We start from the raw sequence: 24,623 nt of genomic DNA on the forward strand, positions 1-24,623 counted from the left end.
ACCGTTGTGGCCTGAAAGAGGAGCCGCGAACGCTCACCACCAAGCCACCGCTGTGTCCTGGTTGACTCTGTCTTGAAATGGCTTCTGCATGAGCGCGTACGTACAATACTCCGGACGAACTTGAGGAGACCCATGCTTGTCATCGACGGCACAAATGGTCCACTCTTCAGCATAGTGGAGTCGACGGCCGCCATCGCGTACTTGTCGGCGCACTACCCTCAGTTCAAGAAGCGTGGGGTTGGGTGGCAGCTAAGTGTCGAGGAAGTCAGCCTGCTGCAGGCCCAGCTGCAGCGGACTGACGACATACATTTTGCGTCTGCTGACACGAAGGACCAGTTTGAGGTGCTTCGCAAGAGGTACGCACGGGACTGTATCGTGTACGCCGCGCTCACCACAGACCACGGGTACAAGCTCCGCCACGGCAGCCAGTTTGGTGCCAATTACATAGGCTATCAGGATGTTGGATCGCACGGCGAGTGCCTGTTCTTCACAGGGCCGCTCGCTAAGCTCGAGCAGGTGCGAGCCGTGCGCATCGCACGAAGTGTAGGGAAGCGGGCAATGATAGTGCTTGTACAAGAGGGCGAGAGCGGATGCTCGTCCACCGTCACTGTGGCAGACCTCATGGCTGATTCTTTCGCTGACCTTCAACGCCCGCACAAGGCACGTCGAAAAGAGTAGAGGCGCTGTGGAAAGGCTGCACCACGCTCCAGAGCGGTTGTTCGAGGGCTTGTGCTGATGTTACGCACACATTCACTTGACTCCACACCCTCTCTCTGTGCATGTGTGGATGTGTCCTTGCATATCTTCTTTGCGCACGGTGTGTTCGACAGCTCAACTCGCTGACTCCTACACCTCTCTGGTTATTTTTATCTGCTGTGCGTGTGCTTGTGTCATGGTGGCAGTGCGATCCTCAGCATCTTTTTCTCATGCGATGCCGCGAGGTGTTGCTTGTTATGCAACGAAGCGTGACGCCTTTTTCGCCCTGCCGTCACAGTGCTCGTGTGCTGCTGCGGTAGTGGATGGACTGGAGATGACAGCGGTGGAAGTGAAGAACTGTGGTGCACTGCTGGTGCTACTCTGCGCCCTTCACGCACTCAAGAGCAGCGCACAACATGCCCATCGTGGCCAGTCTCACTGTGTTTTGAGCGACGGGCAAGCAACACAGCCTGAGGTATCGAATGCGGACCGCATTGTAGTGGTATCGGAGCCCCAGCCATGGTGCACTCTGCGCTAGCGTCTCATTTTCCCTTTCTGCGCTTACAATGAATGCATCCATGCCCTTTACCAACTTCTTTCTATCACCTCTTATCTCTCTTCTTCCCCTTCTGCCCCACTGCCGCTCTCTCCCTCTAATTTGCTATAATTTTTCTCTCCCCGCCTCGGCGGAGTGGTTCCATCGCTGCGCGCTCGCTATCACACTCTCCTTCCCCCCTTACCTGTCTGGTCCTTTCACAACTGCCATCATCACCTGCAGTGCGAAAAGAGAACATCAAGGACGATGTCCTGTCCTCGCGTTCAGTACCGCCGTCGCATGCACTATGCCACTCGCGGCAACCGCATGAAGATGGTCCGCACCCCGGGCAACAAGCTTGTGATGCAGAAGCGTGCAAAGCGCTCGCAGGGTATCCACACCCCGTGGGTGCTCGGCCACAAGCGCCTCGGTGGCACCAAGGCGCTGCGCCACATCGACGCCCGCCTTGCCTCCCGCCACGAGAAGAGTGTGTCCCGCGCGTACGGTGGTGTGCTGAGCCATGCCCAGGTCCGCGACCGCATCGTGCGCGCCTTCCTCGTTGAGGAGCAGCGCATCGTCAAGCAGGCGCTGAAGGAGCACAAGAAGATGAAGCTCTCGCATAGGCGCGCCCTCAACAAGAAGAAGAGCAAGCAGTCGAAGAAGGAGGCCATAGCGAAGAAGATCTCCACCAAGAGGGTTGCCAAGAAGAAGGCGTCGGCGGCGAAGAAAGCCGCCCCGACGCGCCAGCCGGTTGGCTCTAAGCTGGTGAAGAAGTAAGTAGAGGTGATGGAGGCTGTCGAAGCGCCGCCTCTCTGTTTCATTCGCACGGTTGGCCGCGCGTATGCGTGCGATGTCGTTTTCAGCTCGTTCACTAATTTTATTTTTTTTCCCCTTTTCGCCGTTTTGTGTGTTTATTTTTGATTTGGAGCAAATACAACCGAAAGCAAGTGAACGACGAGGGGAATAGCCCACATCTGCTGGAGCTGCGGGCTGGTCGTGTCGCATCAGGAACGGCTGGCTGAATACGTGTGAGTGACCATTGCCTTCCCATCGCGGTGATTCTCTCTTTTGTGCTTTGAGAGATGCGCCTCCGTGCAGGTGAGGAGACAAGAGTGAGGTGCCACACGAGATCCTCGATTACTGCGGGTCTCCCTTCCTGTCTCGTGGCGGCCATGTGTCGTGTGTGCTAGATCCCCTCGCAAGCACTTCACACATCATGCCCCATGGCATGGCGTGCGCATCTTTTTCCTTCACATGGGTAAGCTAACGTAAGCGGCACTTCTGCTTTATGATTCCCTCCAACGCCGCGCGCTCAACTTTGACTGTGCACTACGTTTTTTGGTTTCCTCCTCCGCTTGAATCCTCCTCACATGCCTGTCAACACAACACACCATTGCCTCCTCCCGATCATGTGCACGCCGCTCACGCGTCAACTTCTTCGTCGCCAACTCAACACCCCGACACAAGCTCAAAGGTCCTCTGACTGCTTCACCATGGGCTTCTTCGATGCTGACCTCAGCTACCCCACCGTGCGCACGGAGCGCATGAAGCACAAGCGCCGTCGCCTTGTGCAGGGCCCAAACTCGTACTTCATGGACGTGAGCTGCCCGCGCTGTCGCCAAGTGACCGTGGTGTACAGTCACGCCACCACGGCGGTGGAGTGCAAGGGATGCTCCAAGAAGCTCTGTCGCCCCACTGGTGGTAAGGCGCTGCTCGTGGAGGGCTGCGGGTACCGCCGCAAGCCGGATCACTAATACCTTTAAGCAGAGGCCATGCATGTGCCACTCACTGTGCCAATGGTGCCTCCTCCCTCGGACCGCATCTGCTCGGTGTGTCGCTGATTTCGTGATTTGTCTCGTTTCGTTTTGAAAGAAAAAACTGCACAAACATCACCACAAAGTCAATCAACCACTTTCCTACCCGATGGTTACAAGACGGTGGAGTGTTGGTGTCGCTCACCACGACTGCCTCAGAGATGGAGGAGGAGGAGCAGAAGCGACAAGAGCAGTGCTGTGGAAGACAAGGTAGGGGGAAGGAGGGGCATGAGGGTCAAGGGGGCATATGCTGGTGTCTCTGCCTCACCTCGTCTTCTTGCCTACCTCTTCTCCCACCAAGGTATGGAAGGGGAGTGGCGGGGGTGACGAGTAGCTGAATACTCACTGACCTCCATGCGCGTGCACCGCCTTGCCCACCAGCTCCATCTCCCTCTGCTCCCTTCAACCCGTTTGTCTCCCCTTTCTGTTGATTACCGACCAAACACGATCATCATCCACATCTTCTCTCCCCATAATGCTCGCCTTCTTTTTCGCTCTCTGATATGCCACCTCATTTTCTCCACCACACAAAACTCCGCACCCAACTACGCCAATAAAACGAACAACAACGTCGGTAGGCTTTTCAAAGTTTTTGTTGTGAGCACGACCATGTCCAAGATCTCCCCGCAGGCTCTGTCGGAGGCCATTCAGGCCGTCCTGAAGGTGGACAAGGAGCGCAAGTTCAAAGAGAGCATTGATCTCCAGGTCAACCTGAAGAACTACGACCCCCAGAAGGATAAGCGTTTCTCTGGCTCCCTGAAGCTGCCGAACGTGTGCCGCCCGCGCATGACGGTATGCCTGCTGTGCGACCTTGTGCACGAGGACATCGCCAAGAAGGAGGGTGTGCCGACCATGAACCAGGAGGAGCTCAAGAAGCTCAACAAGAACAAGAAGCTGGTGAAGAAGATGTGCAACCAGTACGACGCCTTCCTGTGCTCGGAGTCGATCATCAAGACCGTGCCGCGTCTGGTGGGGCCGCACATGCACCGTATGGGCAAGTTCCCGACGGTGTGCTCGCCCAGCGAGTCGCTCACAGAGAAGGTCGTGGAGCTGCGCTCGACCGTGAAGTTCCAGCTGAAGAAAGTACTGTGCCTTGGCACCTGCATTGGCCACATTGAGATGAACGAGGAGCAGCTCCGCCAGAACGTCATGATGGCGATCAACTTCCTTGTGTCGCTCCTGAAGAAGAACTGGCAGAACCTGAAGTCGGCGTACATCAAGTCGACCATGGGGAGGCCGCAGCGCATCTATTAGGCACTGTTGAAGTTCCCCTCTCGAGTCACTGGTGTGCTTGTGTCTTGTGTGTGCGTTTTGGAAGTGTCGCTTCTGTGAGCTGTGCGTGTCTGTGCGTATGTGATGGCGGCTCGTACCACCACCCACTGCCGCCTCACGCGCACCCTTCTTTTCTCCATTGCCCTTGCAGGTGCACCACTCAAACGGCCTTTGTTTTGATTTCTTCTTTCCTCTAATTTCTTTACTTGTCATTCAAGCGAAAAGTCAGCGAGCGCGAAAGAGAAAGGGAGGGCCCGACGGGTTCTGTGGAGCAGCAATGGGCAAAGGTTGTTTGTCCAGGAGGTGAGTGGAGCATGAGGGAAGGGTGACGCGTATGGGAGAACGGAGGAGAGTAGTGAGGTCGTGAGTCTTTCCGGTTCTTTTCTGCCCCTTCCTCCTTGTCTCATGGTCCCTCCTTCGCGTCTACCCACGTCCATGGCCTGCGAGGGGAGTCTGTGTGCGGTCCCGCTGCTGTTGTCGCACCGCCGCGGCTCCATCCCACGTGCGTGATCCCGTTATAGCAGCAAGGCACTTCCTCCCTGTTGGAAGGATTGTCAGCCTGCACGCCGTCCCATTCCAGCATGCAGAGTTTGTGTCTCTGTGTGTTGGTTGCCATGAGGTGGGTGTACAGTCACTGAAGGGCGTGAGTGGTGAAAATGATTTCACTAACAAACTGTACTACGGATGTGCGTCGGCGCTTGATTTTCACGTTCTCTCCTTCTCATCCCACTTCTGCACCTTTCTTCCTCTGTACTACACACCCACCCACTCGGTGCATTGTCTGTGCCACACTCACTCTCGTCCACCTCAATGCTGCTCGATCTCTTCCTTTGTTTTTATTCGTTGACCGCCTACCTCACCACTACCATCACGTGCGTCTCTTCGTTACCGAAACAAGGAAGCAACCCACAACTCTCCCCGTAGCTTCAATCAACTCACGACAAAATGCCGATCACGCAGGAACAGCTGAAGCGCCGTGCCGAGATGGTGCGCACCGGTGGCAAAGGCTCCATGCGCCGCACCACCAAAGCCCACCACAAGAGCACTGGTGATGACAAGAAGGTTCAGGTCACCCTTCGCCGTCTGGGCGTCACCCCGTTCAGCGACATCGACGAGGCCGTGTTCTACCGCCAGGACGGCAGCGCCTACTACTTCTCCAAGCCAAAGGTTCAGGCCTCCATGCAGACGCAGTGCTTCGTGGTGTCGGGTGACTACGAGGTTAAGTCCGCCGAGGAGGTGGATGCCAAGAAGGACTAAAGTTCTTAGGGCTGTCTCTAAACTGCTCAGCTTCTCAAACGCTTTTGGGAACCTTCTCGTTTCCCTCCTCTCCACCAGCCGCCACTGCCCTCTCCGGTTGCTCCACCCTTGTTTCATCCCAGAGGCGAGGTCCTGTCGGGAGAGAGGGCAGATGTGAGGGTTGGGGGATGAGTAGAGAAGGCGAGGAGCAGCACCGCTGGTGGTGGTGGTGGGGGGGGGGGGAGAAGTGGGCAAGATAGATACGAGGGGAGAAAGGCAGGTGGGGCGTCTGTTGTCCTCGTCGTACCGGCTACTGCTTTCCGTCCCTCTCTGCTCCTTTTTGCTTCACACTGGGGTGTGCGTACCTTTTTCATCTTCTTTTTTGATTTCCTTTCCTGTAGCTCATTTACCTGAACGCAAAGTAGACACACACACACACACACACGCACGCACGCACGCACGCACATCTATGCGTGTGCGCCTTGGGAGGCGACAAGGGTTGCCGTCATGGGTTACAGCGGTGGCAAGGCGTCTGCATTGAGGTACACTAGTTTTCTAGTGGCTTTCCTCTCCCCTGCCTGAGGACTACTTCTGCTCCTTCCCTCTCCCCCAATGCATGCGTGCGGAGTGACTGGGCACCTCTTTCGGTTGATTTAGGGGGGCGAGGGGGAGAGTAGGGGGTTGCAGTCTTTTGATAGAGGCTGAGAATAGGGCGAAATTGCTGCGGCAGGCAAGGTGTCGCCTCTCCGTTCTCCTTCGCTTTTTCTTCTCCCCTCGCGCCTGCCAGGTGTGGTGATGTCACTGACTGTGTGTTAGTCACCTTGAGAGTTGAAGCGAGACTCACACAGACGCACATATATGTATGTATACATGTGTGTGTATGTGCGTCTGTGTGCGAGAGGACGACTGCGATTTCCGCTCACCATGAAGGCTTCTCCCTTCTCATTTCCTCCTCATTCCCTAAATCACCCCCCTCCCCCCACCCACATACGCACATGCGAATCTAATGGATGCTCGTTCTCATTGTTGCCGCTTCCTTGATTCTATTCCTTCTCCGTACTTCGCTGCTGCACCTCCTTCCCTCCGCATAAACCCACATGACAACTTCGCCAATCACACAGCAGCACACGCCTATCAAATCATCGAGTTTCTCACGATCTCCCCCCGTTTCACTCCCCACATTGTGGTGCTTCCTTTCCTCCAATCATTCTTCGCCTCCGCCTTTTTCACTATCTGAGGGTCTTTTCCTTCCCCCCTTGCCGTCTCTTCCGCTTTGTCACTCTCTTATCGTGTAGCTCGTTTGTTTCCTCTTGAGTGGTCTCTTTCCACGTGCCTGATTCCCTCCTCCCCTCTTTGCTGTTTGTTGCAGTTTCGGTAGTAACAAGGAAAGAGCGACTGGCTCAGACCCAAGAAGAAGGACAGCAGGCACTCACAGCTTATTTCTTTTTCTCTCTGTTTCCTCCATCTTTTGCAGGCTCGTGCGTTGTGTTGTTCTGCTTCCCTGTACGGCGTGCAGCAGCTCATCCGAGGAAATACAAGAGCCACTCCCACGCATCGAGCACGAAAGGGAAGCCTTTACAAGGCTTATCACGCAATTCGCGGCGCATGTGAAGAGAACAGAGAAGTCTAACATATTTCGAGTGTCGTCTCGTGTGGGCGGCGTTTATCGCCCCCCCTTTTTCTTCACTCCGCGCCTGCTGCTCTCTTGTTGTTGGGTTCACTTCCCATTGTAGCGTTGCTCGCTGTCTCCCTCCTCCTTTGACTGTCTGTCCTTGTTGATACGCACACGTATATTATCAGCGGCCTGGAAGAGGCAAGGAATCAAAATGGACGCAATCAAGACGTACACGTACAAGTCAGGGGCTGTCTACGAGGGCACCTTCGATGGCAACGTGCGCTCCGGACGCGGTCACTGGACTCACCCCCAAGGAGAGACGTACGAGGGTGAGTACGATGACAACAGGCAGAACGGCCTCGGCATCTACATCTTCTCCCAGACAGGCAAGAAGTACCTCGGCAACTGGGCGGCTGGGCAGATGAACGGTGAGGGTCTGTACTTCTTCAACCGTGACGGCACGGCTTACTACTTTGGTAACTACAGCAAAGACAAGAAGGATGGCGACGGCCACTACATGTACGAGACTGGCGTTATGACGACGCAGAAGTGGGACATGGGCACGCTGGTGAGGGAGGAGGAGGCGCCGCCATCCGAGATTGTAGAGTGCGCGGTGAGGATAAAGAAGCTGATGGACGCCGTGCGCGCGGTGGCACCGAAGGAAATGGGCGAGATGCCGCCTCCTTCAGAAGTGCGCACCTTTCAATTCCCGTCCGGCGCCACGTACACGGGCCAGTACTTTGGAACCAAGAAGCACGGCCGTGGCTACTGGCTACACCCAGAGGGCGATAGCTACGAGGGTCAGTTCGACAACAACCACCATAGCGGCTGGGGCGTCTACGTGATTGGTCGCAGCGGCAAGAAGTATGTGGGCCACTGGCGCAACGGCAAGATGAACGGCATTGGTGTGTACTTCTTCAACCCGCAGGAGACAGAGTTCTATGTAGGCTTGTACCGCGATGACGTGAAGAATGGCCGCGGCATGTACCATTTCGCTGAGAGCGGCGCTAGCATGGTTCAGATGTGGGAGAACGGCGTGCTGCGACAGGAGACGGAGGCTGACAAGGCCACCGAGGAGGAGTATGAGGCTGGTATTCGCAAGATCATAGAGACAGTAAAGCCCTTTGCACCGAACTACGAGCCGGTGGGGTTCGCCTCCTAATAGGAGCCCCTTCAAGGGTATGCGAGAGGAAGCCAACGGATGCAACGAAAAGAGTAGTAGTAGAGGGAGCCTGTGAGGAGGCTCTTTTTTTTCTTTTCTCTCTTCCTGCACCCATTAAGCGCACAGCAGCAGTGCTGGATCGTTCTCTGCAGCTCTCTTTTTGTGCTTCTGTCGGTGCGCTCTCGTGTGGATTACCGAGATGGAAATTGGGCTTACTGCTGCATAAGCTACCTTAGCGGTTTCGTCCCCCCCGCTTCTCGTTCCTCTCGGAGACAACACCCACGGGGTCATAGCGGAGGGGCGTCTCTGTGTGCGTGTAGCACGCAAAGGGAGGGGCACTGGTGTTTTCTCCATGTGCGTCTTTTTCTAGTTGCCTCCTCCGGTTTCTCTTTCGCTCACGTATTGCTGATTTTCTTCCGCTTCTATCGCCTCGAATGTGCATGTGCGCACGTGTGTGTGTGTGTGTGTGTGTGCGTTTTGATTGGAGGAGTATACGTGAGTGTGCCTTACCATGGGGGCGGTGGTGCGTGCATGCGTTTGTGCATGTGCGTAGGTGTGGCTCTCTCGCTTGCCTTGACCGGCTCTCTGTGTCGCCTATTTTTGTTTTGTCTTCTCCTGTGTGGAGAGTGCGGGTGTGAATCGTGCCGTTCACGCACTTAAGAGATAGTTCATGCCTCTTCCTATTCGTCCCCACCTCGTGGCACCCGCTCGGTTTGAACGTGGGCAACAGGAACAAAGAATGTGTCTGTGTTGCGGGTGCATGTCAATGCAGTGTCTGTATACGGTGCCCACTATTGAGAGGATGCTGACAACAAGGGCAGTGTGGCAGAGAGGTGTTGCTGCAAGTGGCTATTTTTATCGATTCGCACTGCGATAGCGCATCTCTTGATCGAGAGAAGAGCGGAAAGGCAGCAAAAAGAACAACAGAAACGTAAGAATAACAACGGCGAGAACGACCCCAAAGCACACGAGACACCAAGCATGAAAGTGCTCCAGGGGACTCAGCGAGAGTTTGCAGGGGAGCGAGTGAGGAGGGGCCACCGTGTGTGCAAAGGGCGTTGGACATGAAGTTACATGTGCTGTGACGCTCGGTGCAATAGCGCACGTTGTGTACGCGCCGTTGCCAGCTCGATTTCTCGGGCAACGAGCAGAAAGGTTCCCAGCGGGCCCCCCTGCTCTCCTCATCTCTTAATGGGGCTTTCTCTCCCACTTCCTCGGTGCGACAGCACCGGTACTGCAGAAACGCTTAGGCTTTGATATTGTGTTTTCAGGGTGTTGTGTGACCTTCTCGCTGGCCTCCTCGTTTCTTGTTCTGACTGGGCTCTTCTTTTTCCTCCGTACGCGTGCACTTCCGCGCCCTTGCACACCGCTGTACACTGCCTGTGCTATGCGCGCTATTTTTCCCGCTGTGTGTGTGACTTCTTCATCCTTCTACTTGCCTCATCTATTTTCCTCTCTCCGTTAATCCTCCTCCACTTCATCTCCCTGCTTCCCCCACGTCCTCACCATTCTCACATGGACGCGTGCTGACGTCTGTTTTGGGTCACTCATCTGCAGTACACAAACGTTGCAACGCCCGCCACCACCTCTCATAGATCAGCGTGGGGCGTCACACCCACCCACACCCACATAGGCATACTCTTTGATGACAGTGCTTTGTTATACTGTCTTCGCCTCTGCGTGTTCTCTGCGCCCTGCGCGTGTGTGCATTGAGTGTCAAATGATCTCTTTTTTGTTCTCATTAGATCGCCATCTGCTTCCCATTCAGCAACAAAGTGGCCTTCGCTCAGAGTGTCAAGTCTCTCCAGTTTCGGTTGCCCGTAATTACTTCCACGTCGCCTCTCTTTTCCGTGTCCGCGCTTACTCATACGCGTTGTCTTAATACTTTTCTCGAGAAGCGCACAGGCGCGCGCAGCCACATACATCCACGCACGTGGCGGCCTCTTTTCCTCCCCTATTCGCTTTCCCGTCCTCGACGGCCACGAGGGGGAGACGGAAGCACAACGAGTGAGAGACGCCAACGAGAGGCGAATAGAAGACCCCAATCGAAGAGTAAAATCAGACAAACAGGAGCCAATCGACCACCACCCAGTCTACCAACACGATCAAGACACCCTTGCGTCCGAGCCTGCTGTTGGCGGAGGTGACTTCATAAAGGTTCCTCTGGGTTCTCTTCTCGTTTCCCCCTTTCCTCGCACTGCGCGCCTGTATTCTGTGCTGGGTGGTGACACAACGGGTGGCGCCCTCCCTCCTCTCTCTCTCTGGCTGACATCTTTGGTCCACCAACTCCGCCTTCCGGAATCGTCACTCCATCTTGTGTGTAAAATGAGTGAGTCTAAGCTGATTGGCAAAGCAGAGCTGCTCGCCTGGGCCGCCTACACCACTGGCATCTCTCCTTGTGGCACGTACAAGGACTTGAAGGATGGACTTATTTACCTCGCCTTGGCACGGCAACTTTTCCCTGGTGAGATCGACAACGGCTTTGTGCGCCTACAGCGGCGCGGTGCTCGTGATGCTACCAAGAACTGGTCTCTGCTCACCAGTTGCCTTCGGCGCCATGGGATCCCTACCCACTTGTGTAGCCGACAAGCTGTCGAGCGCGGCCACACACGCCACTGCTTCAACCTGCTGGTTCTCTTCTACTTCCTAGTGCGCTTGGCCCGCGGGGATCAATTTGCGGTGAATTTTGCACAGCCGGTAGATCCTGAGCTCGCCGCTTTCCTGCAGTCACCTGAAAGTCTGCTTGCAGTGGATAGCACAGTGGACGTGGGTTTCGGCAAGGGCAGCACCAGCAGCGTGAGGGTGCCTGCCGTAGCGGACACCGAGGCAGACGGACGAGCGGACTCTGGCGTTCCTCTCAGCCTCACACGCTTGTCATTTCCTTCATCTGTTGCCTCAGTGTCCACGACGGCAGCGCAGGTGGCGCCGATGGCACTGCCTCACTGCTCTACCAGCTTATTAGCTGACAATTCTTCAACTCACCTCACCCCTCTGCCGCAGCGGACGTGGGCATGCGAGTGGAGCTTGACGCGCACTCCCTCGGATGCTGCTGTGTGGCGCGCACCTCACAACAACAGTAGTAGGGAGACGGAGGATTTGAAGCACTTCCCTAGCGCGGCTTACCACTCGACGTTAGCGCAGGGCGTGGCACGAGCACCTGCCCCGTGTGGTGGCGAACTGGCCACGGCACCTTTGTCTCCTCCACCCCCTCTTTTGTGCCCCTCTCCCTTCACCACGCATACTCCTCACCTCTACAGGCAGAACCAGCTGCTGAGAGAGGAGCTGCAGCACGTCAAGGCATTCAGTCAGCTTCTCCTGGAGCAGAAGCGAGGGTTGGAGGTGGCGGCTGAGATGCGTGCGTCTGCCGCTCTGCGCGAGCAGCTAGCGAAGGCGGAGCTCAACCATCTACGTCACGTTCGACAGGTGGAGGCGACACTGACAGCGGCGTCAGTGCAAGACGACGGTGCCACCGCTACTCCGTCGCCGCAACAGTGGGCAGCGCTCGCGCATCGAGCGGAGACTGCAGAGGCCACTGCGGGGCAGCTGTATCGCGAGTGTCGCGAAAGCCAGCAAGCGTACGACTCAGCGCTGCAGCATCTTCGTCAGGTATTTTGCACTATCACTGATATCGCGGCGGCAGCTCTCTCATCAGGACCATCCACCTCCGCTTACGCAGGTGCTGACGCGTACGAGGAGACCGTGACGGCTGCGATGATGGCGCAACTCACCGGGGCGCCTCCTGTGCTAAAGGATGCATTTCATGCGCAACTGCAAGCGCTGTTGCTGGCGCTGGCTAGCCTACGCAGCACCAATGCACGTCTTCAGCAGGATGCAGCATCGGGCCCGCCATCTCGCCACTTCGACGACGCGGGCAGAGACTGCGCACCGAGTCTCAGCGCCTTGCACGCATCTTTCCTCCCATTCGTGCGAGAAAGTCTCAAGACGGCTTGCACAGAGGCGCGCAGCGCCTGTCAAGGTGCGAGCCCGGACGTGCAGTATGCCTTGCAACGCCTCACGCATATTGTTGACGTCCTCAGCAGTGACCTCGATGCAGTGCAGCAGGACGAAGACAGGTCGGAGCAACGGTGCCGCCGCGCGAAAACCACGACGGCTCAAGTCAGTGCAGCGTCACAGCGAGTGTGTGCCGAGGGTGAGACCCAGGGGCAGCAGGTCTCGAACACCCGAGCGGCTGACCTTTCTTGCCTATCCCAGGAGCGGCGTGCGCGGGCAGAGCAATCCCTTCAGGAGAACCAGAGACTCTCTAGACAGGTGCAGGAGGTGCTCACCATGGCATTCTCCCCACATGACTCCCACAGCATGCAGTGGGCAAACGATGAGTTGGTCGCGTTGCTCGGCGCGTACGTAAAAGCTCGCACACCATACCCTGCCATGGAAGAAGCGCTTGCCGAACAAGCGGAAACCATTGCGACGTTGTTGGCAAATCTTCGTCAGCAGCGGGAGGCGCGGGAACGAGCAGAGGCGCAGTTGAGCGATGACGAGCAGCGGCGACAGGTGCTAGAACACAAGTGTGCTGCACTACAGGCTCAGCTGTGCAGTGCCACCGAGAAGCTCGACACGCAGAGATGTGACTCGAAAGCGTGTGCGACAGCCCCGCATCGCGCGCAGCGGGACAAGGCCTCTTCTTCTTCTTCCTTGACCGCACTCGCGATTGCGCCGCTCGCAAAACTGTCCACGATTGCTACACATGACGCAGAGAAGCATATGGCAGTGAGTGATACAGCGCTGTTGGCTTATTCTTCTCGCCACGTCTCGAGCACACCAAACCGCGGCACATCCCATGCGCTGTATTCCTCACCTCACCTGCCCGGCGCCTTGCGCTCCCTCGCCACGTCTGATGACCACGTGGATGATGTCGGGGAGCGCCGCCCAGTCGATCACCAGCACGGTTTTCACACTGATTTGCACCACCATCATGTGTCGCCGTCGTCTTTTCCATCAGCCTCGCTCTCCTTGTCTTCCTCCAATGTCGCCACTGCAGGGGCCGATGTACCAAATGCGCCGAGAACGGAGCAGGCTGTCGTGGGGGCCTGCCTAGCTGCGCCAACTACTTCGCAGGTCAGAAGCACGCGGCTGTCGACAGATCCCCTGGCAGCTGTCTCGGGCCCATCGCTCTTGCTCTCAGCGGCGGAGTTGGAGCGGCGGAAGCAAGCGATCTTGCGCAAGTATGACATGCCATGACTCTGCAGAGAAACTGAAGACGGGGTTGAAAGACGAGGGAATCGACTACGGCTGCCCGTGTACCCCATTTCTCAATCAACTGGTTCAGTGGGATGCAAGCCAACACACCAGTGCGCATTCACACGCACACACGTATATATATATATATATCTATATATCTATATATATCTATATTCATCCAGACTGACGCAGAGGTGTTGAACCTGATGACGTTGCACTCCGCGAAGTCGCCCGCTATCTTCCCTTTCTCTCCTTTCCTCCAAAACACACTTCACCCCAGAGTGTGAGCACAAAGGCTGAACGAAAGTTGAAAAAGAAAATATGGTTCACACGCTTTGAGCCGCGGGAGTCGCACAACCACTTTTCAGGGAATTACAGTCAACAGCTATCTATGAACAGCAATAACAGCCGAAGTAGCTCTATGAAAAGACAAGCGTACTGAACGAGCATGTGCTCAATCACCGCGTCTCACTTTTCTCCCTCTTCCCGATCCTCACGTCTGCATCGGCGTCTCGAGAGAGTGCAGTAGAGGATGTGTTTCATTCTCTATGCTTCCTGCATCGAACCCTTTTCTCTCTCCTCTCTCCCCTTGATCCCTCCGTACCTGCGCCTGCGTGTATGGGCTTTCACCACTTCATCTCAACTGTTTCGTTGTTATTCAGTGGCACTCCTTTTATCCTACTCGTTTTCTTGTCCTTGCGCGTCGATTCATGCGTTCCACTGCTACTCAGATTTCTCTTTTGCTCTCTCTCCTACCACCACCACCACGCTGAACCTCCCGCCCCTCCACTACGCAGTTTCTTTCTCTTTCTACGCAACCACTTGCCCTGAGGACCCAGCCTCCTGCTCGGTACTACTCCTTACCTCTATGTTGCTGTCTCGGAGACTCTCCTCTCTCCTCCCTTCGACTCCGTCGCCACTGCCGCCTAACACCTCCTCACGATGCATCCCCGCAACTATGAGCTCCCCTCTTAAGAGGACTGCGCTCCACAGCTTCCATCTCGCTCAGCAAGCGAAGATGGAGGCATTTGCTGGCTATCACATGCCCATCTCCTATGGCAAATTGGGCGTGTTGAAGGAGCACCTCTACACTCGCCAGGTGGCAGGTATATTTGATGTGTCGCACATGCGCCAGTATGAGGTTCGCAGTACGGACCGTGAGAAGTTCATGGAGTACGTCACTCCTGTGGACCTCCAGCGTACCCAGGTGGGACAAGGGACGCTGACCATACTGACCAACGCGCAAGGAGGCATCAAAGACGACTGCATCGTGACGAAGATGGACGACCATCTGCTGCTTGTGCTGAACGCTGGCTGTAAGGACAAGGATGTCGCGCACATGGAGGAAGTGCTGGATGAGGGTGCGATGAAAGGTGCCGATGTGCGGCTTGTACCTCTGGAGCGCTCGCTCATTGCGTTGCAGGGCCCGCAGGCCGCTGCAATCCTCTCCGAGTTCATGGATGGCGTGCCGGACATGGACTTCATGCACTGTCGCCAGAAGGTGAAAATCAAGGGCATGGAGGTGCAAGTTACCCGCTGCGGCTACACAGGTGAGGACGGTTTCGAAATTGCCGCTTCGGACAGGGATGTTGTGACACTTGTGGAGCTTCTCTTGTCGAGGAAGGCGGAACTAATTGGCCTGGGCGCTCGCGATAGCCTTCGTCTGGAGGCGGGCTTGGGCCTCTACGGCCATGAGATGACCGAGGATATCAATCCTGTGGCGGCTCGTCTTATGTGGACCATTTCGAAGCGGCGAATGGAGGAGGGCGGCTTCATTGGCTACGAGGCCATCAAGAACTTCAGAGACAACGCCAGCAAGGGTGCTGTGCCGCGGCTACGTGTGGGCCTCGTTTCCACTGGTCCGGTTGCTCGCGAGAAGACTGTGATCGAGGTGGATGGGAAGCAGGTGGGCGAGGTGACCAGTGGCTGCCCGTCTCCTTGCTTGAAGAAGAACATTGCCCTCGGCTACGTGGATCGTGGTTTGGCAGCAAAGGGGGTGAAGGTGGACTTGGTTGTGCGGGGCCGCCGCGTGCCTGCTGAGGTGGTCACTCCACCGTTCGTGCCTGCTCACTACTACCGCAAGCCCAAGTAGAGCGACCGTATGCAGACACACACTTTGCTCGACTGACGTGGCGCCAAGGGGGTGAATAAAGGGAATGCGGAGCAGTGACGGTTGCAGCCGAAGAAGAGGGAAAGGCGCACACTGACGCCACACCCCCTTCACCACTCTGGTCCTCGTTTTTTCTTACCTGAGCCCACATCTTTTCTACGTTCCCACTCCTACTTCGTGTTTATCCGAGTCCGTCTCTTTTTGGGTTTCTCCTTGAACGCCCTGCATTGCCTCTTGCACTTTCCAGGGTACGGACTCCTGTATAGATGTTTTGTGTGTGTGTGTGTAGGATTGAGTTTTTCTCCACTTCTGCCGTCTACTCATTCTCAACGATGCCTCAATTCAAAGTCGCGCAATATCGCAGCGGTTATCGAAGGAAATGAACATTGCTGCCCTTCGTTGCCAGCGAGTGTACCCTTCCAAGATGCACACATCTTCCGCCTCGTGCCACCCATACGCGTACCCTCGTTTGCACATAGAAGGTGTACCCCACAGTTAGTCTTCACTTTCCGCATATACCCACCATGTAGGTGTGCTTGTGCACTTGCTTATCCTTAGCTTTTTCTCCCTAAACCTCAGAGTGGTGTCGCTGCTGCGGCTTTTTTCTTGATTTGTGTTTCCCTCTCAGTAGATACCTCAGCGCGTGGCATCTCACCACCCCAGTACCCCCACTCTCTCTGAGTAAGCCACGCAGTCCCTATCCTTGCCAATGCCGAACCACCTCAGGCGGTGACAGGGTCAAGCACAGACTACGCAGGGAAGCCAGAGCGGTGCGTCGCTACTGATATTGGCGGTCGGGTCCTGGATGGCGTTGCATTGGAACGAGCTGCGACAGTGCACGTCTGCACCAGCCACGTGATGAGCACTGTCCACGTCACCCGAGCGTACCTCACGCGGCCCTCGCGGCCCACTGGTGTAGGGAGCCCGAGCCACCTCGATAGATGCACCAGGTGGTGACCGGCATCGTGGGAGCAGCTGCGGGGCGGCCTGCGGGGCGAGGGTGGGCGGGCAGGGTGTGAGACAGGACCCGCGCCCGGATGGCTGTCTCGGTGTTGTTGTAACGTCTCTACGGCTGGTTCGCAGCACGCAACGGGTCTGTGGCAGGCCGAGGCAGCGTGGAGTTTCACTCATGCTCTAATCGCAAAGAATGGGCATGTTGGAGGAGAAAATTGTCTTTGGTATCGTAAAGTGCGGTTACGTGTCTTCTGTGTTTCTTATTCGGCCTTTTTTCCCTGTAGCTTTTCATATCGGGACCCCTTTACTCGCCACCCGTACCCCTCGAGGGCGCCCGGGCTCCTCCTTGAACGATTGTAGGGCAACTTTAAGTTGGTATGTGATTTATTCTTTCGGTCTACTCTCACCCTCTCCAGACACCTTTTCCTCCCTCCACCCTGTTCTTCTTCCTCCCCAACGCATGCCGATGCGAGTTTGATGTTATGTGGTGTACCACGCCGCCTCGATGAAACGCCTTGTTTGTTGTTCTTCTTCCTTTGCCTTTGCCGTCGCGTGCCGTGCGTCACCCCCATGGCTGTTCGCCTATAAAGCAATTCTCGCCTCGCTCTTGTTTCTCTACTGTATATGAATGGAGGCAGCTTGTACTGAGCTGTAGCAGTTGACCATCACGCCGCGGGGCAGGAAAAAGAGGGACAGTGCAGGACATTTTGGATGGAGTCGATTAACTTAGAGGTGTATTATGGAGCACTGAGGAAGCGGCACAGACAGAGGAGAGGGAGACAGCATGATGGGAGGCGCCGGCTTTCGTTCAGTGAAGGATGAGAGTGGTAGCTGGAAGAGAGGCAAACGAAGTTTATTTGAGAAGGAGAAAGACGGGAAAGACATGTTCTGCCACGTAAATTTATAGGCCCCCTTCCCCAGGGACATTAAGGGGAGGGGAGTGACATGAGCAAGCGGTGAGCGTGCAGGTTCTGAATCCCGAGGTAGCACCTGATTTGCTCTGTTCTCTGCGCCTACTCACGCTATTTGACGTATACGTGGGTGGGCCCCATCTTGCTTAAGTTCTCAACTCGCACGCACATCTGTGCCCTGGGTCTTCTCTCTTCTCCTCGCTATTGCGTCATTTTATTATCATCTTATTCGTTGCTTCTCGCTCTTCCCTGCTCGCCACAACTAACGCACATCTACTACCTGCGCACTCGCCTCTCAGTGCTCTCTACCCCACAGCAGCACAGCCATACACACGGTCATGGACAGAGACGAAGGGATTCGCACCTGCACCTTCGGCTCTCTTCTTACCTTTGCTCTACATTCCAGTATTTCCTCTTTACTCTCTTTTGCTACCACTTGAAAAAAAAAAAAGAATGTCGACAGCTTCGCTGTCGCAGAGTCGAGGGCCCTCGTCATCCCCATCCCCCGCTACTCTTCACCAACTGCGCTGCGAAAATGCGATGCTGCTGAAGGAGAAGCAGTTCCTGACGCAAGCGGTAGCCTCAGGGCCTTCCACCTCGGCCCGTGTCAACAGCGTTCGCTATAATGCGGATGCAGTGGAGTTGAAGTTACTGATGGCCTACCAGATGGCGTCCGAGCTTCACGACGCGGAGGGCTGCAAGGCTGCGGAGATGCAAATGCAGCAACGCGTTGCTGAAATGGTCACCAAGGTGAATAAGTTGCGCCAGCTGCTGGAGATGGTTCAGAAGGACGTGCAGGAGGTGTTAGAGGCGAGCGGTGGCTGGGAAAGGCAGGCTGCTGCGTAGAAAATTCTGCTCTGCCTTGATGTGCTGCTGCAGGGCCGCGCAAAGCGTGAAAGAAGGGTGGTTAGCAGTGGAACGAGAGCTTGGGAAAGAAGAAGAGAGGATCTCAGTAGACGGTCTTGCGTTAGTGCTTGGCAGTTGCTGCTAGCCTCCAAGGCAGCCCGCTCACCCGCTTCTCTACGAACCCTTCAGCCCCCCCCCCCCCCCCTTGATGACCCTCTCGAGTGCCCTTTCTGTGGTGCGTTCTTCTCGTGTACCGCTATCAATGCCCCTTTACCGTTTTTCTCTGTCATTCTCAGTGGTTTTCAGTTTGACTCAAGGGTGGTGTGCCAACGAAGGAAAAAAAGATCCGACGCGAGCGCAACAGAGGCGTTTTACAAAGTGAGCCACATCTTTCTGCTCCTCCGTCATCCTCGCAACGGGCGGACACCAGAAGGGAGGATAAAGGGGCCTATTAGCGCTTCACTGTCGCGCCACTGGGTGGTTTTGCGCCAGCAAAAGCCGGCTCTTCACTCAAGGAAAATACTCTTCCTGCAACTTTCCTTCATCCTTACTTGCCATTTATACGCACTTTCACTTCCCTTGTTTGCTCGTTTTTTTTATATTTCGCGCTTCATCATAATGGTTTCTACGCCGGCTCATGTGACACACTTTTACCCACCCCTTCCTTCCAACCTTTCCTGCAACACTGGCTTTTGGCTTGCGCCTCATGCGCTCCTTTTCACTGTGATGGTTTAAAGTTGGTCGAGGCTGTCACTGCCGGTGCGCTCCTATATACAGAGGAGCTCTCCTGGTGGTCCCCTCGGCCCTGTTTTTCATGGATCAAGATCAACAAACGTCGAAGTTGTCTGCTGCTAAACTTTCTCGTTACTCGAACAGTTGTCAAGCGAGTGTATCTCACCTGCTCATCTCTATATGCCACCCTTCTCCTCCGCATTCACTCCTCTCCTCTCAACACGCCCTTTCTTTTGCTTATGATTCTGTCGGCCCTATCTTGATTTCTTTCGATTCACCACTACCCGCAGCAGCCAATCCTCTTCTCTCTGCTCTCTTCTCTTGCGCTTTAACTGCTCAGTGACTACTGTTCACCATCATTTAATTTGCCCTTCACTTTTTTGTCTTTTTTTTCTCCTGCTGCGACTCTCGGAGTCTGCTCCCCCCCCCTCTCTAGCACCCATAGAACTGTGGGCAGGAGTGCCTTCCTTTTCCCGCCTCTCTATTTTGTTCGCGCGTTTCAGTACCTCTCTTTGTGACCATTCAGGGTGTTGTGCTCCATCTTGTCTCCGCGGTCCCTTCACGACCTTGCGGCGCAGTTTCACTTCCTTTCACCCCCTCCCATTCACAAAGCCCCACAGACCTCTTATTGCTGCCTGAAACTTCCGCTCATTGGCGCTTTTTTTTTTCTTTCACTAAGCGTTCTTCTTTTGTTTTCTCCTGGCAGAGTCGTTCTTGTCCTCTATCCGCACCCTTCTCCTTTTGTTTCCCTGCTGAACATCTTCTCTGGCGGGTGTTTTGTTCGTTCGTTTGTGTGTGTGTCTTCTCTCCATCCTTGACTCGCTGCGAGAGTGGAGCAAAAGAGAATGGGGTGCTGCTGTTGTTACCTCTCGGATTTTAGGGCCACCCGGCAAGCTCCTCCATCGCTGCAGAGACGGCCGAGCTCTGTTGAACATCGCTCCTTCGAGCAAAATGTGTTCCATCGGGCAAAGGATGCGACTAAAACCAGATATATCTGCGACATGTGCGGCGCTGATGTCGACCCAATCCTCTTCGACGGCCACCAGGAGGCATGCCGCACAAATCATCTCCGTGCCATCTTAGCCAAGAATGCTGCGCTCCTCTCCGAGGCGAACATTCAGCCATCATCGTCGAAGTTTCACGACGAGGGAGCCACAGGAGACAAGGAGCTGTGCGTGGTATGCATGGATCAGCCTCGCTGCTACGCTTTTCTGCCATGCGGGCACATCAGCTGCTGCCAGGAGTGCACTAAGTCCCTCGATCAGTGTCCCCTTTGTAGGCAGCCGCGCGAGGGGCTCTGCCAGGTTTCCCCAAACGTGACAGCACAGTACGAGTGCAAGCATTGTCACGAGCTCATTGCACCCACACTCTTTGATGGACATCGTGAAGTTTGCGGCCTGCGGCAGCGTCAGATGCGGCGCGAGGCCGAAGAGGCCGCTGCCACCGCTGAGGCGGAGGCCGTGGCCATAGGCGTGCCCGTAGACGATGCTGAGTGTTTGGCTGCGCAGCAATGTAGCGTCAAGACGGCGCTGAGCAGGAGCCCGCCCGTATCGGGTGTTTCCCCACCGCCTGCCGCTGTGCTACCCACAACGGCCGAGCTGACCCGAATCCCGGCAAACTCGCACTCGCACGTTTGCTTGGAGTGCGGCAACACATATAGTCAGCTGGTGGTGTGTGCCCCATGTGGGCACCGCGTGCTGTGCTACACCTGTGCCCGGAGGCGAACGACGTGCCCAGTATGCTTAAGCGAGATTCGCGACACAATTGTGGCATTTGACTGAGGTAAAAGCGCTGCTTGCTCTGTGCCTGCCCTCATAAGGCACGCCCGACACTGTGTTTCGCGTACAGGACGGTGATCGTAATGACGGTGATGGCGCAGAAGTGATCTTGCTTGCATGGGACTGCAGACTTCGCTGTATGTTGTCTCCTCGTTCTTGTAATGTAGTATATTTGGCGCCCAGAAAAGACATGCTAAACGGAGACGAAAGGGGAGAAGCGCGACACCCATGCCGACAAAAAATGAAAATAAAAAAAAACAAAGAGCACGTCGCACAAATGAACGAGCGAGAGGCGCGCTTTTTTTTTTTCTGCCACCCGCACCCACGCCCGACCTCTTCATGGATGCTTGCGCACGTGTGCAGTCGCTCAGTTTTTCTGCTTATGGAGCTTGACGATTTTCGAGGCTTTTTGCTTCTTTTGTTTTCTTTCTTTTTTTTTTGCCTGTGCCGTCACCCTCACACATATTTGTGGCTTCGGCGGAGGCGAACCATTTCAGAGTCATAGCGCGGCTGATTTTTTGTCGTTTTTTTTCTTCTCCTTTTGCCTTTGTTGTTGCTGCTGCTTGATCTGGCCGCAGGTCTCGCCACTGTCGATTCACCTCCGCGCAATGTGTGTGACTTCCGGCGGACTTCAATTTTTTTTTTCCCTCCTCGCGTTTGTGTGCCAAGGTTGTATGTGTAGTCCACTTTTTGACTGAATGTTGGCTAACAACATAGAGCAATCGAAACGGGTGGCGTAGTGCTGCCTCTGATGCGTGTCTTTTAAGTGCTTTCCACCATCACTCTCTCAATCATTTTTGACAAGCTCAGAAAGCGGGCCGAAGAGAAGAGAAGGGAGGGAGGGGGGGGGCACGGGGGGTTTGCTGCTGCTGCTGCCTCTCTTCTGTTGGTGCCCACAAACAGAGAATCTGCTGCTGCGTTTGTGCGGGCTTCCCCTCCCCTCTCTTAGAAGAGCGAAAAGACGGCGGGATGTTTTTTTTTTTCTGCGGCGCTATCCCTTTCCTCCATTTCTCTAAGAGCTCTCTCCTTCTCTTTCCTCTTGGTGTACGTCTGTGTTCATCGGAGACACCATTTGGGGAAAGGGCAGAGAGGGGAGAGGGAGTGCCAGATGTATGCTGTCGTGTCTCTTACTCCCTCTTTCTGCCCCTACACCTGCCCACCACTCATTTTTTCTATCGCCTTTGCGTGTGCGCGAGATAGACTTGGCCAACTAACACCACCCATTGTCCCTTTCGTTGTCTTGCCTTCCCCCTCTTTCTCTCGCTCCTCGCGTTACTTTCTCATGTTTTGTTCTGCTTCTTTGTGAGTCTCGCGTCTCTGCTGTTGTGTTTTCCAAGGCTCTTTTGCTTTCATTATTACTGCCGCCTTCCTCGCCATTATTTCCTTTCCGCCTCACTTGGGGCCTCGCTCGTCCGCACGCTCTCGCCTTTCTGCATACCTCTTTTTCATCTTCCTTTTCGTTTGTTTGCACGTCTTTGTCTCTCGATGTTGGCCGAGTCACTGTTTCTGCGTCCTTCCGGCTGTCCCCCTGTTTCTCTTGTCTACTTGCGCTCATCTCATCTCTTAATCACTTCACCCTTCTGTTTCGCCTTATTTTAGCTCCTCCTTTTTTTTCGTGTTTTGTCTGCCACCGCCGTTGCTCGGGTCGTCTGCGACTCTACTACCTCCACTCCCTCTGTGTGCCTACGGGCATTCCCCTCATTCTTCCTCCAACATTGCTTTGTGTTGTAGATGGGGGAGAATGCGCAAACTGTAGACGGGTTCTCTCTTTTTCTCTCTCTGCGCGTGGATGTGTATTAACGCCCTAGAAAAACGCGTCAACAGAAGCGCTGAGAACAACACTAGCAAAAGGAGGTAGAAAAAAAAGCGGCACGGAGGCTCGACATAGCAGCCCTTCGTACTCACAAGAAGGCTATGCAGGCCTATCGCGGCTAACGTGTACGACTCACGCTGTTTTTACTGTTGTTGTTGTTATTGGTGCGACTTTCTTCGGAAATGGAAGACGCTGGATGCGAGGTAAAAGCGCGGTGACTTTGGCCACACAATTGCTCTCTCTTATCTCCTCGTCCGTACGGTGGCGATTCTCTTTCCTTCTCCGTCTTGCCCTCTATCAGCGACATAAAGGGGCTCAGCCCTCTCATGATGAACACTTGTCTACCTGTCCACGGATATAAGGCCTTTCACATGCGACTTGTGCGTTATGCAACTCCCCACTTTCCTTTGTCTCCTCTAACCGGGCCCTTGTGAAGTATGTGGCCGGGTTTCTCGAGAGATCCCCAACAAAAAAATAAGCTGGATGGTGCATGCACGCTGCCTGCAGGAGCACCTGTGAGCGTGTCAACTCTAGTTGGACTTATGAGCTTCCCTTTCCGCCTTCAGAGGAGATTACCGACTCCCTACAAGGCGCTCAAGAAGGCACCGGCTAGAATCACAGTGCATCATCACACACCCTTTCTCCTCCAACTACCCCATTGACCTGCATCATGAATCGACCAAACTCGTACTCTGCTGCAGAACCACCACCGGCGTCGTCCGCATCGCAGTTTTTTATTATTCTTCTTTCGCTCTAGTCACACCCCACTGGCGAGGTCTGCCGCGTACGAGCGTCCGTCCTACCGCCGCCATCCTCTGCCACAGAGGGGGGAAGGGACAGAGGACCCTCTCCCCGATGATGATGGTATTGGGTGACAGTCGCACCCCCTCCGCCCCGCGATGGACTGTGTTACCACTTGTGTCATCCTAGGATGTCTCGGATGCTGTCGGCACATGCCCCTTCCCATCTTCGCCGCTGCTGCTGGGGAACCTCTGTTACTTCTCCGAGCCGCGGCACGGTGAACGCGTCTGCGGTGACGACCGCAATCCGTTGCAGCGAGACACGCGGCAGCGGCGCATCTTCTTTGGCGCCACTGTAATCACTCAACCTTCGCTGCATCCCAGCCTCTTTTCCTTGTATTGTCGAGACTCCATATCGCTGTACTGACGCGGGGGCTACAGCCCTGCTATGTCTCTGCCGTCTCTGTGCAACTTTGAAGTACAGTTTCGTATTTCCGGCGAGGGTAGGTGATGAATGGCGGTAGGAGGTTACTGGGTGCACGACATCGTACAGACTTTGACGCCGCCGCAAGGTGCCTCGCAGAGTCGAGTAAGGACTATCGAGAGCCGTAGCGAGTCGGTGCTGTATCCCCCGCTGCCACGGCGACCTGCGCTGACGGCTACGCCGATTCAGGCCGCGAATGCGGTGCGAGCACCGGCGCACTACTGGTTCACCTCGCTACATCAGCGATCCCATGCTAGTATTGCTGTGCTAGCAGATGAGAAGAATGAGCGAAGGGAGGCGGCGAGGAGGCAAGACAGCAGCGCTCCAGGCGGGCCTGGTCAGGAAATACGTCGGCTGCCGGTGCCCCAGCCAACGGCGCCTCCCCACTTACCAAACACTCGACCACCTCATCGAAACTTACAGCTTCGCCGCCAACGCCGCAAGAGGACGCGGATCTTCAACAAGTGCGAAAGCGACGAGAGACCCTTGTTCAGCGCGTTTAACAGCTTTTCCTCAATGCACAGGGGCGGCGACAGGAGCTGTGCGACGAGATGGCCGCCTAACCCAAGCACACTCAACAAGAAGAAAGCACACCCGCTGAGGAGCACGAGGTGCTACAGGGTCAGCTGAGGGAGGCCGAGGCGGCATACCAGGAAGGGGCGGATCAGCTCGTCGAGCAGCGGGAGTACTGTGACTCCCGTGCAGTCGAGCACGATGCCTATGAAG

At 55.4% G+C, this 24,623-nt stretch overlaps 10 protein-coding genes across 10 annotated transcripts, besides 1 other annotated feature; all 10 read left to right on the plus strand.

Moving 5' to 3' along the window:
- Positions 1 to 132: 132 nt before the first annotated feature.
- On the plus strand, positions 133 to 678 carry LPMP_353840 (hypothetical protein; the record flags this gene model as incomplete). Its single annotated transcript, XM_010705017.1, has 1 exon — positions 133 to 678. One exon carries the CDS (start codon positions 133 to 135, stop codon positions 676 to 678), a length of 546 nt encoding a protein of 181 aa, XP_010703319.1.
- Positions 679 to 1,498: 820 nt separating this feature from the next.
- On the plus strand, positions 1,499 to 2,008 carry LPMP_353850 (60S ribosomal protein L34, putative; the record flags this gene model as incomplete). Its single annotated transcript, XM_010705018.1, has 1 exon — positions 1,499 to 2,008. One exon carries the CDS (start codon positions 1,499 to 1,501, stop codon positions 2,006 to 2,008), a length of 510 nt encoding a protein of 169 aa, XP_010703320.1.
- A 716-nt stretch (positions 2,009 to 2,724) lies between these two features.
- Positions 2,725 to 2,985, plus strand: LPMP_353860 (40S ribosomal protein S27-1, putative; the record flags this gene model as incomplete). Its single annotated transcript, XM_010705019.1, has 1 exon — positions 2,725 to 2,985. The coding sequence occupies one exon, from the start codon at positions 2,725 to 2,727 to the stop codon at positions 2,983 to 2,985; it is 261 nt and encodes an 86-aa protein (XP_010703321.1).
- A 669-nt stretch (positions 2,986 to 3,654) lies between these two features.
- LPMP_353870 (60S ribosomal protein L10a, putative) lies at positions 3,655 to 4,299 on the plus strand (the record flags this gene model as incomplete). The annotated part of the gene is made up of 1 exon (XM_010705020.1): positions 3,655 to 4,299. The coding sequence occupies one exon, from the start codon at positions 3,655 to 3,657 to the stop codon at positions 4,297 to 4,299; it is 645 nt and encodes a 214-aa protein (XP_010703322.1).
- A 963-nt stretch (positions 4,300 to 5,262) lies between these two features.
- On the plus strand, positions 5,263 to 5,574 carry LPMP_353880 (basic transcription factor 3a, putative; the record flags this gene model as incomplete). Its single annotated transcript, XM_010705021.1, has 1 exon — positions 5,263 to 5,574. The coding sequence occupies one exon, from the start codon at positions 5,263 to 5,265 to the stop codon at positions 5,572 to 5,574; it is 312 nt and encodes a 103-aa protein (XP_010703323.1).
- Positions 5,575 to 7,379: 1,805 nt separating this feature from the next.
- Positions 7,380 to 8,330, plus strand: LPMP_353890 (hypothetical protein; the record flags this gene model as incomplete). The annotated part of the gene is made up of 1 exon (XM_010705022.1): positions 7,380 to 8,330. One exon carries the CDS (start codon positions 7,380 to 7,382, stop codon positions 8,328 to 8,330), a length of 951 nt encoding a protein of 316 aa, XP_010703324.1.
- A 2,325-nt stretch (positions 8,331 to 10,655) lies between these two features.
- Positions 10,656 to 13,529, plus strand: LPMP_353900 (hypothetical protein; the record flags this gene model as incomplete). The annotated part of the gene is made up of 1 exon (XM_010705023.1): positions 10,656 to 13,529. One exon carries the CDS (start codon positions 10,656 to 10,658, stop codon positions 13,527 to 13,529), a length of 2,874 nt encoding a protein of 957 aa, XP_010703325.1.
- A 958-nt stretch (positions 13,530 to 14,487) lies between these two features.
- GCVT1 (glycine synthase, putative) lies at positions 14,488 to 15,621 on the plus strand (the record flags this gene model as incomplete). Its single annotated transcript, XM_010705024.1, has 1 exon — positions 14,488 to 15,621. The coding sequence occupies one exon, from the start codon at positions 14,488 to 14,490 to the stop codon at positions 15,619 to 15,621; it is 1,134 nt and encodes a 377-aa protein (XP_010703326.1).
- A 651-nt stretch (positions 15,622 to 16,272) lies between these two features.
- Positions 16,273 to 16,808: a repeat region.
- Positions 16,809 to 17,957: 1,149 nt separating this feature from the next.
- LPMP_353920 (hypothetical protein) lies at positions 17,958 to 18,350 on the plus strand (the record flags this gene model as incomplete). Its single annotated transcript, XM_010705025.1, has 1 exon — positions 17,958 to 18,350. One exon carries the CDS (start codon positions 17,958 to 17,960, stop codon positions 18,348 to 18,350), a length of 393 nt encoding a protein of 130 aa, XP_010703327.1.
- Positions 18,351 to 19,927: 1,577 nt separating this feature from the next.
- Positions 19,928 to 20,863, plus strand: LPMP_353930 (hypothetical protein; the record flags this gene model as incomplete). Its single annotated transcript, XM_010705026.1, has 1 exon — positions 19,928 to 20,863. The coding sequence occupies one exon, from the start codon at positions 19,928 to 19,930 to the stop codon at positions 20,861 to 20,863; it is 936 nt and encodes a 311-aa protein (XP_010703328.1).
- Positions 20,864 to 24,623: the final 3,760 nt, after the last annotated feature.

This window comes from Leishmania panamensis (assembly GCF_000755165.1).
Source record: "Leishmania panamensis strain MHOM/PA/94/PSC-1 chromosome 35 sequence".
In the NCBI taxonomy this organism is placed as follows: domain Eukaryota; phylum Euglenozoa; class Kinetoplastea; order Trypanosomatida; family Trypanosomatidae; genus Leishmania; species Leishmania panamensis.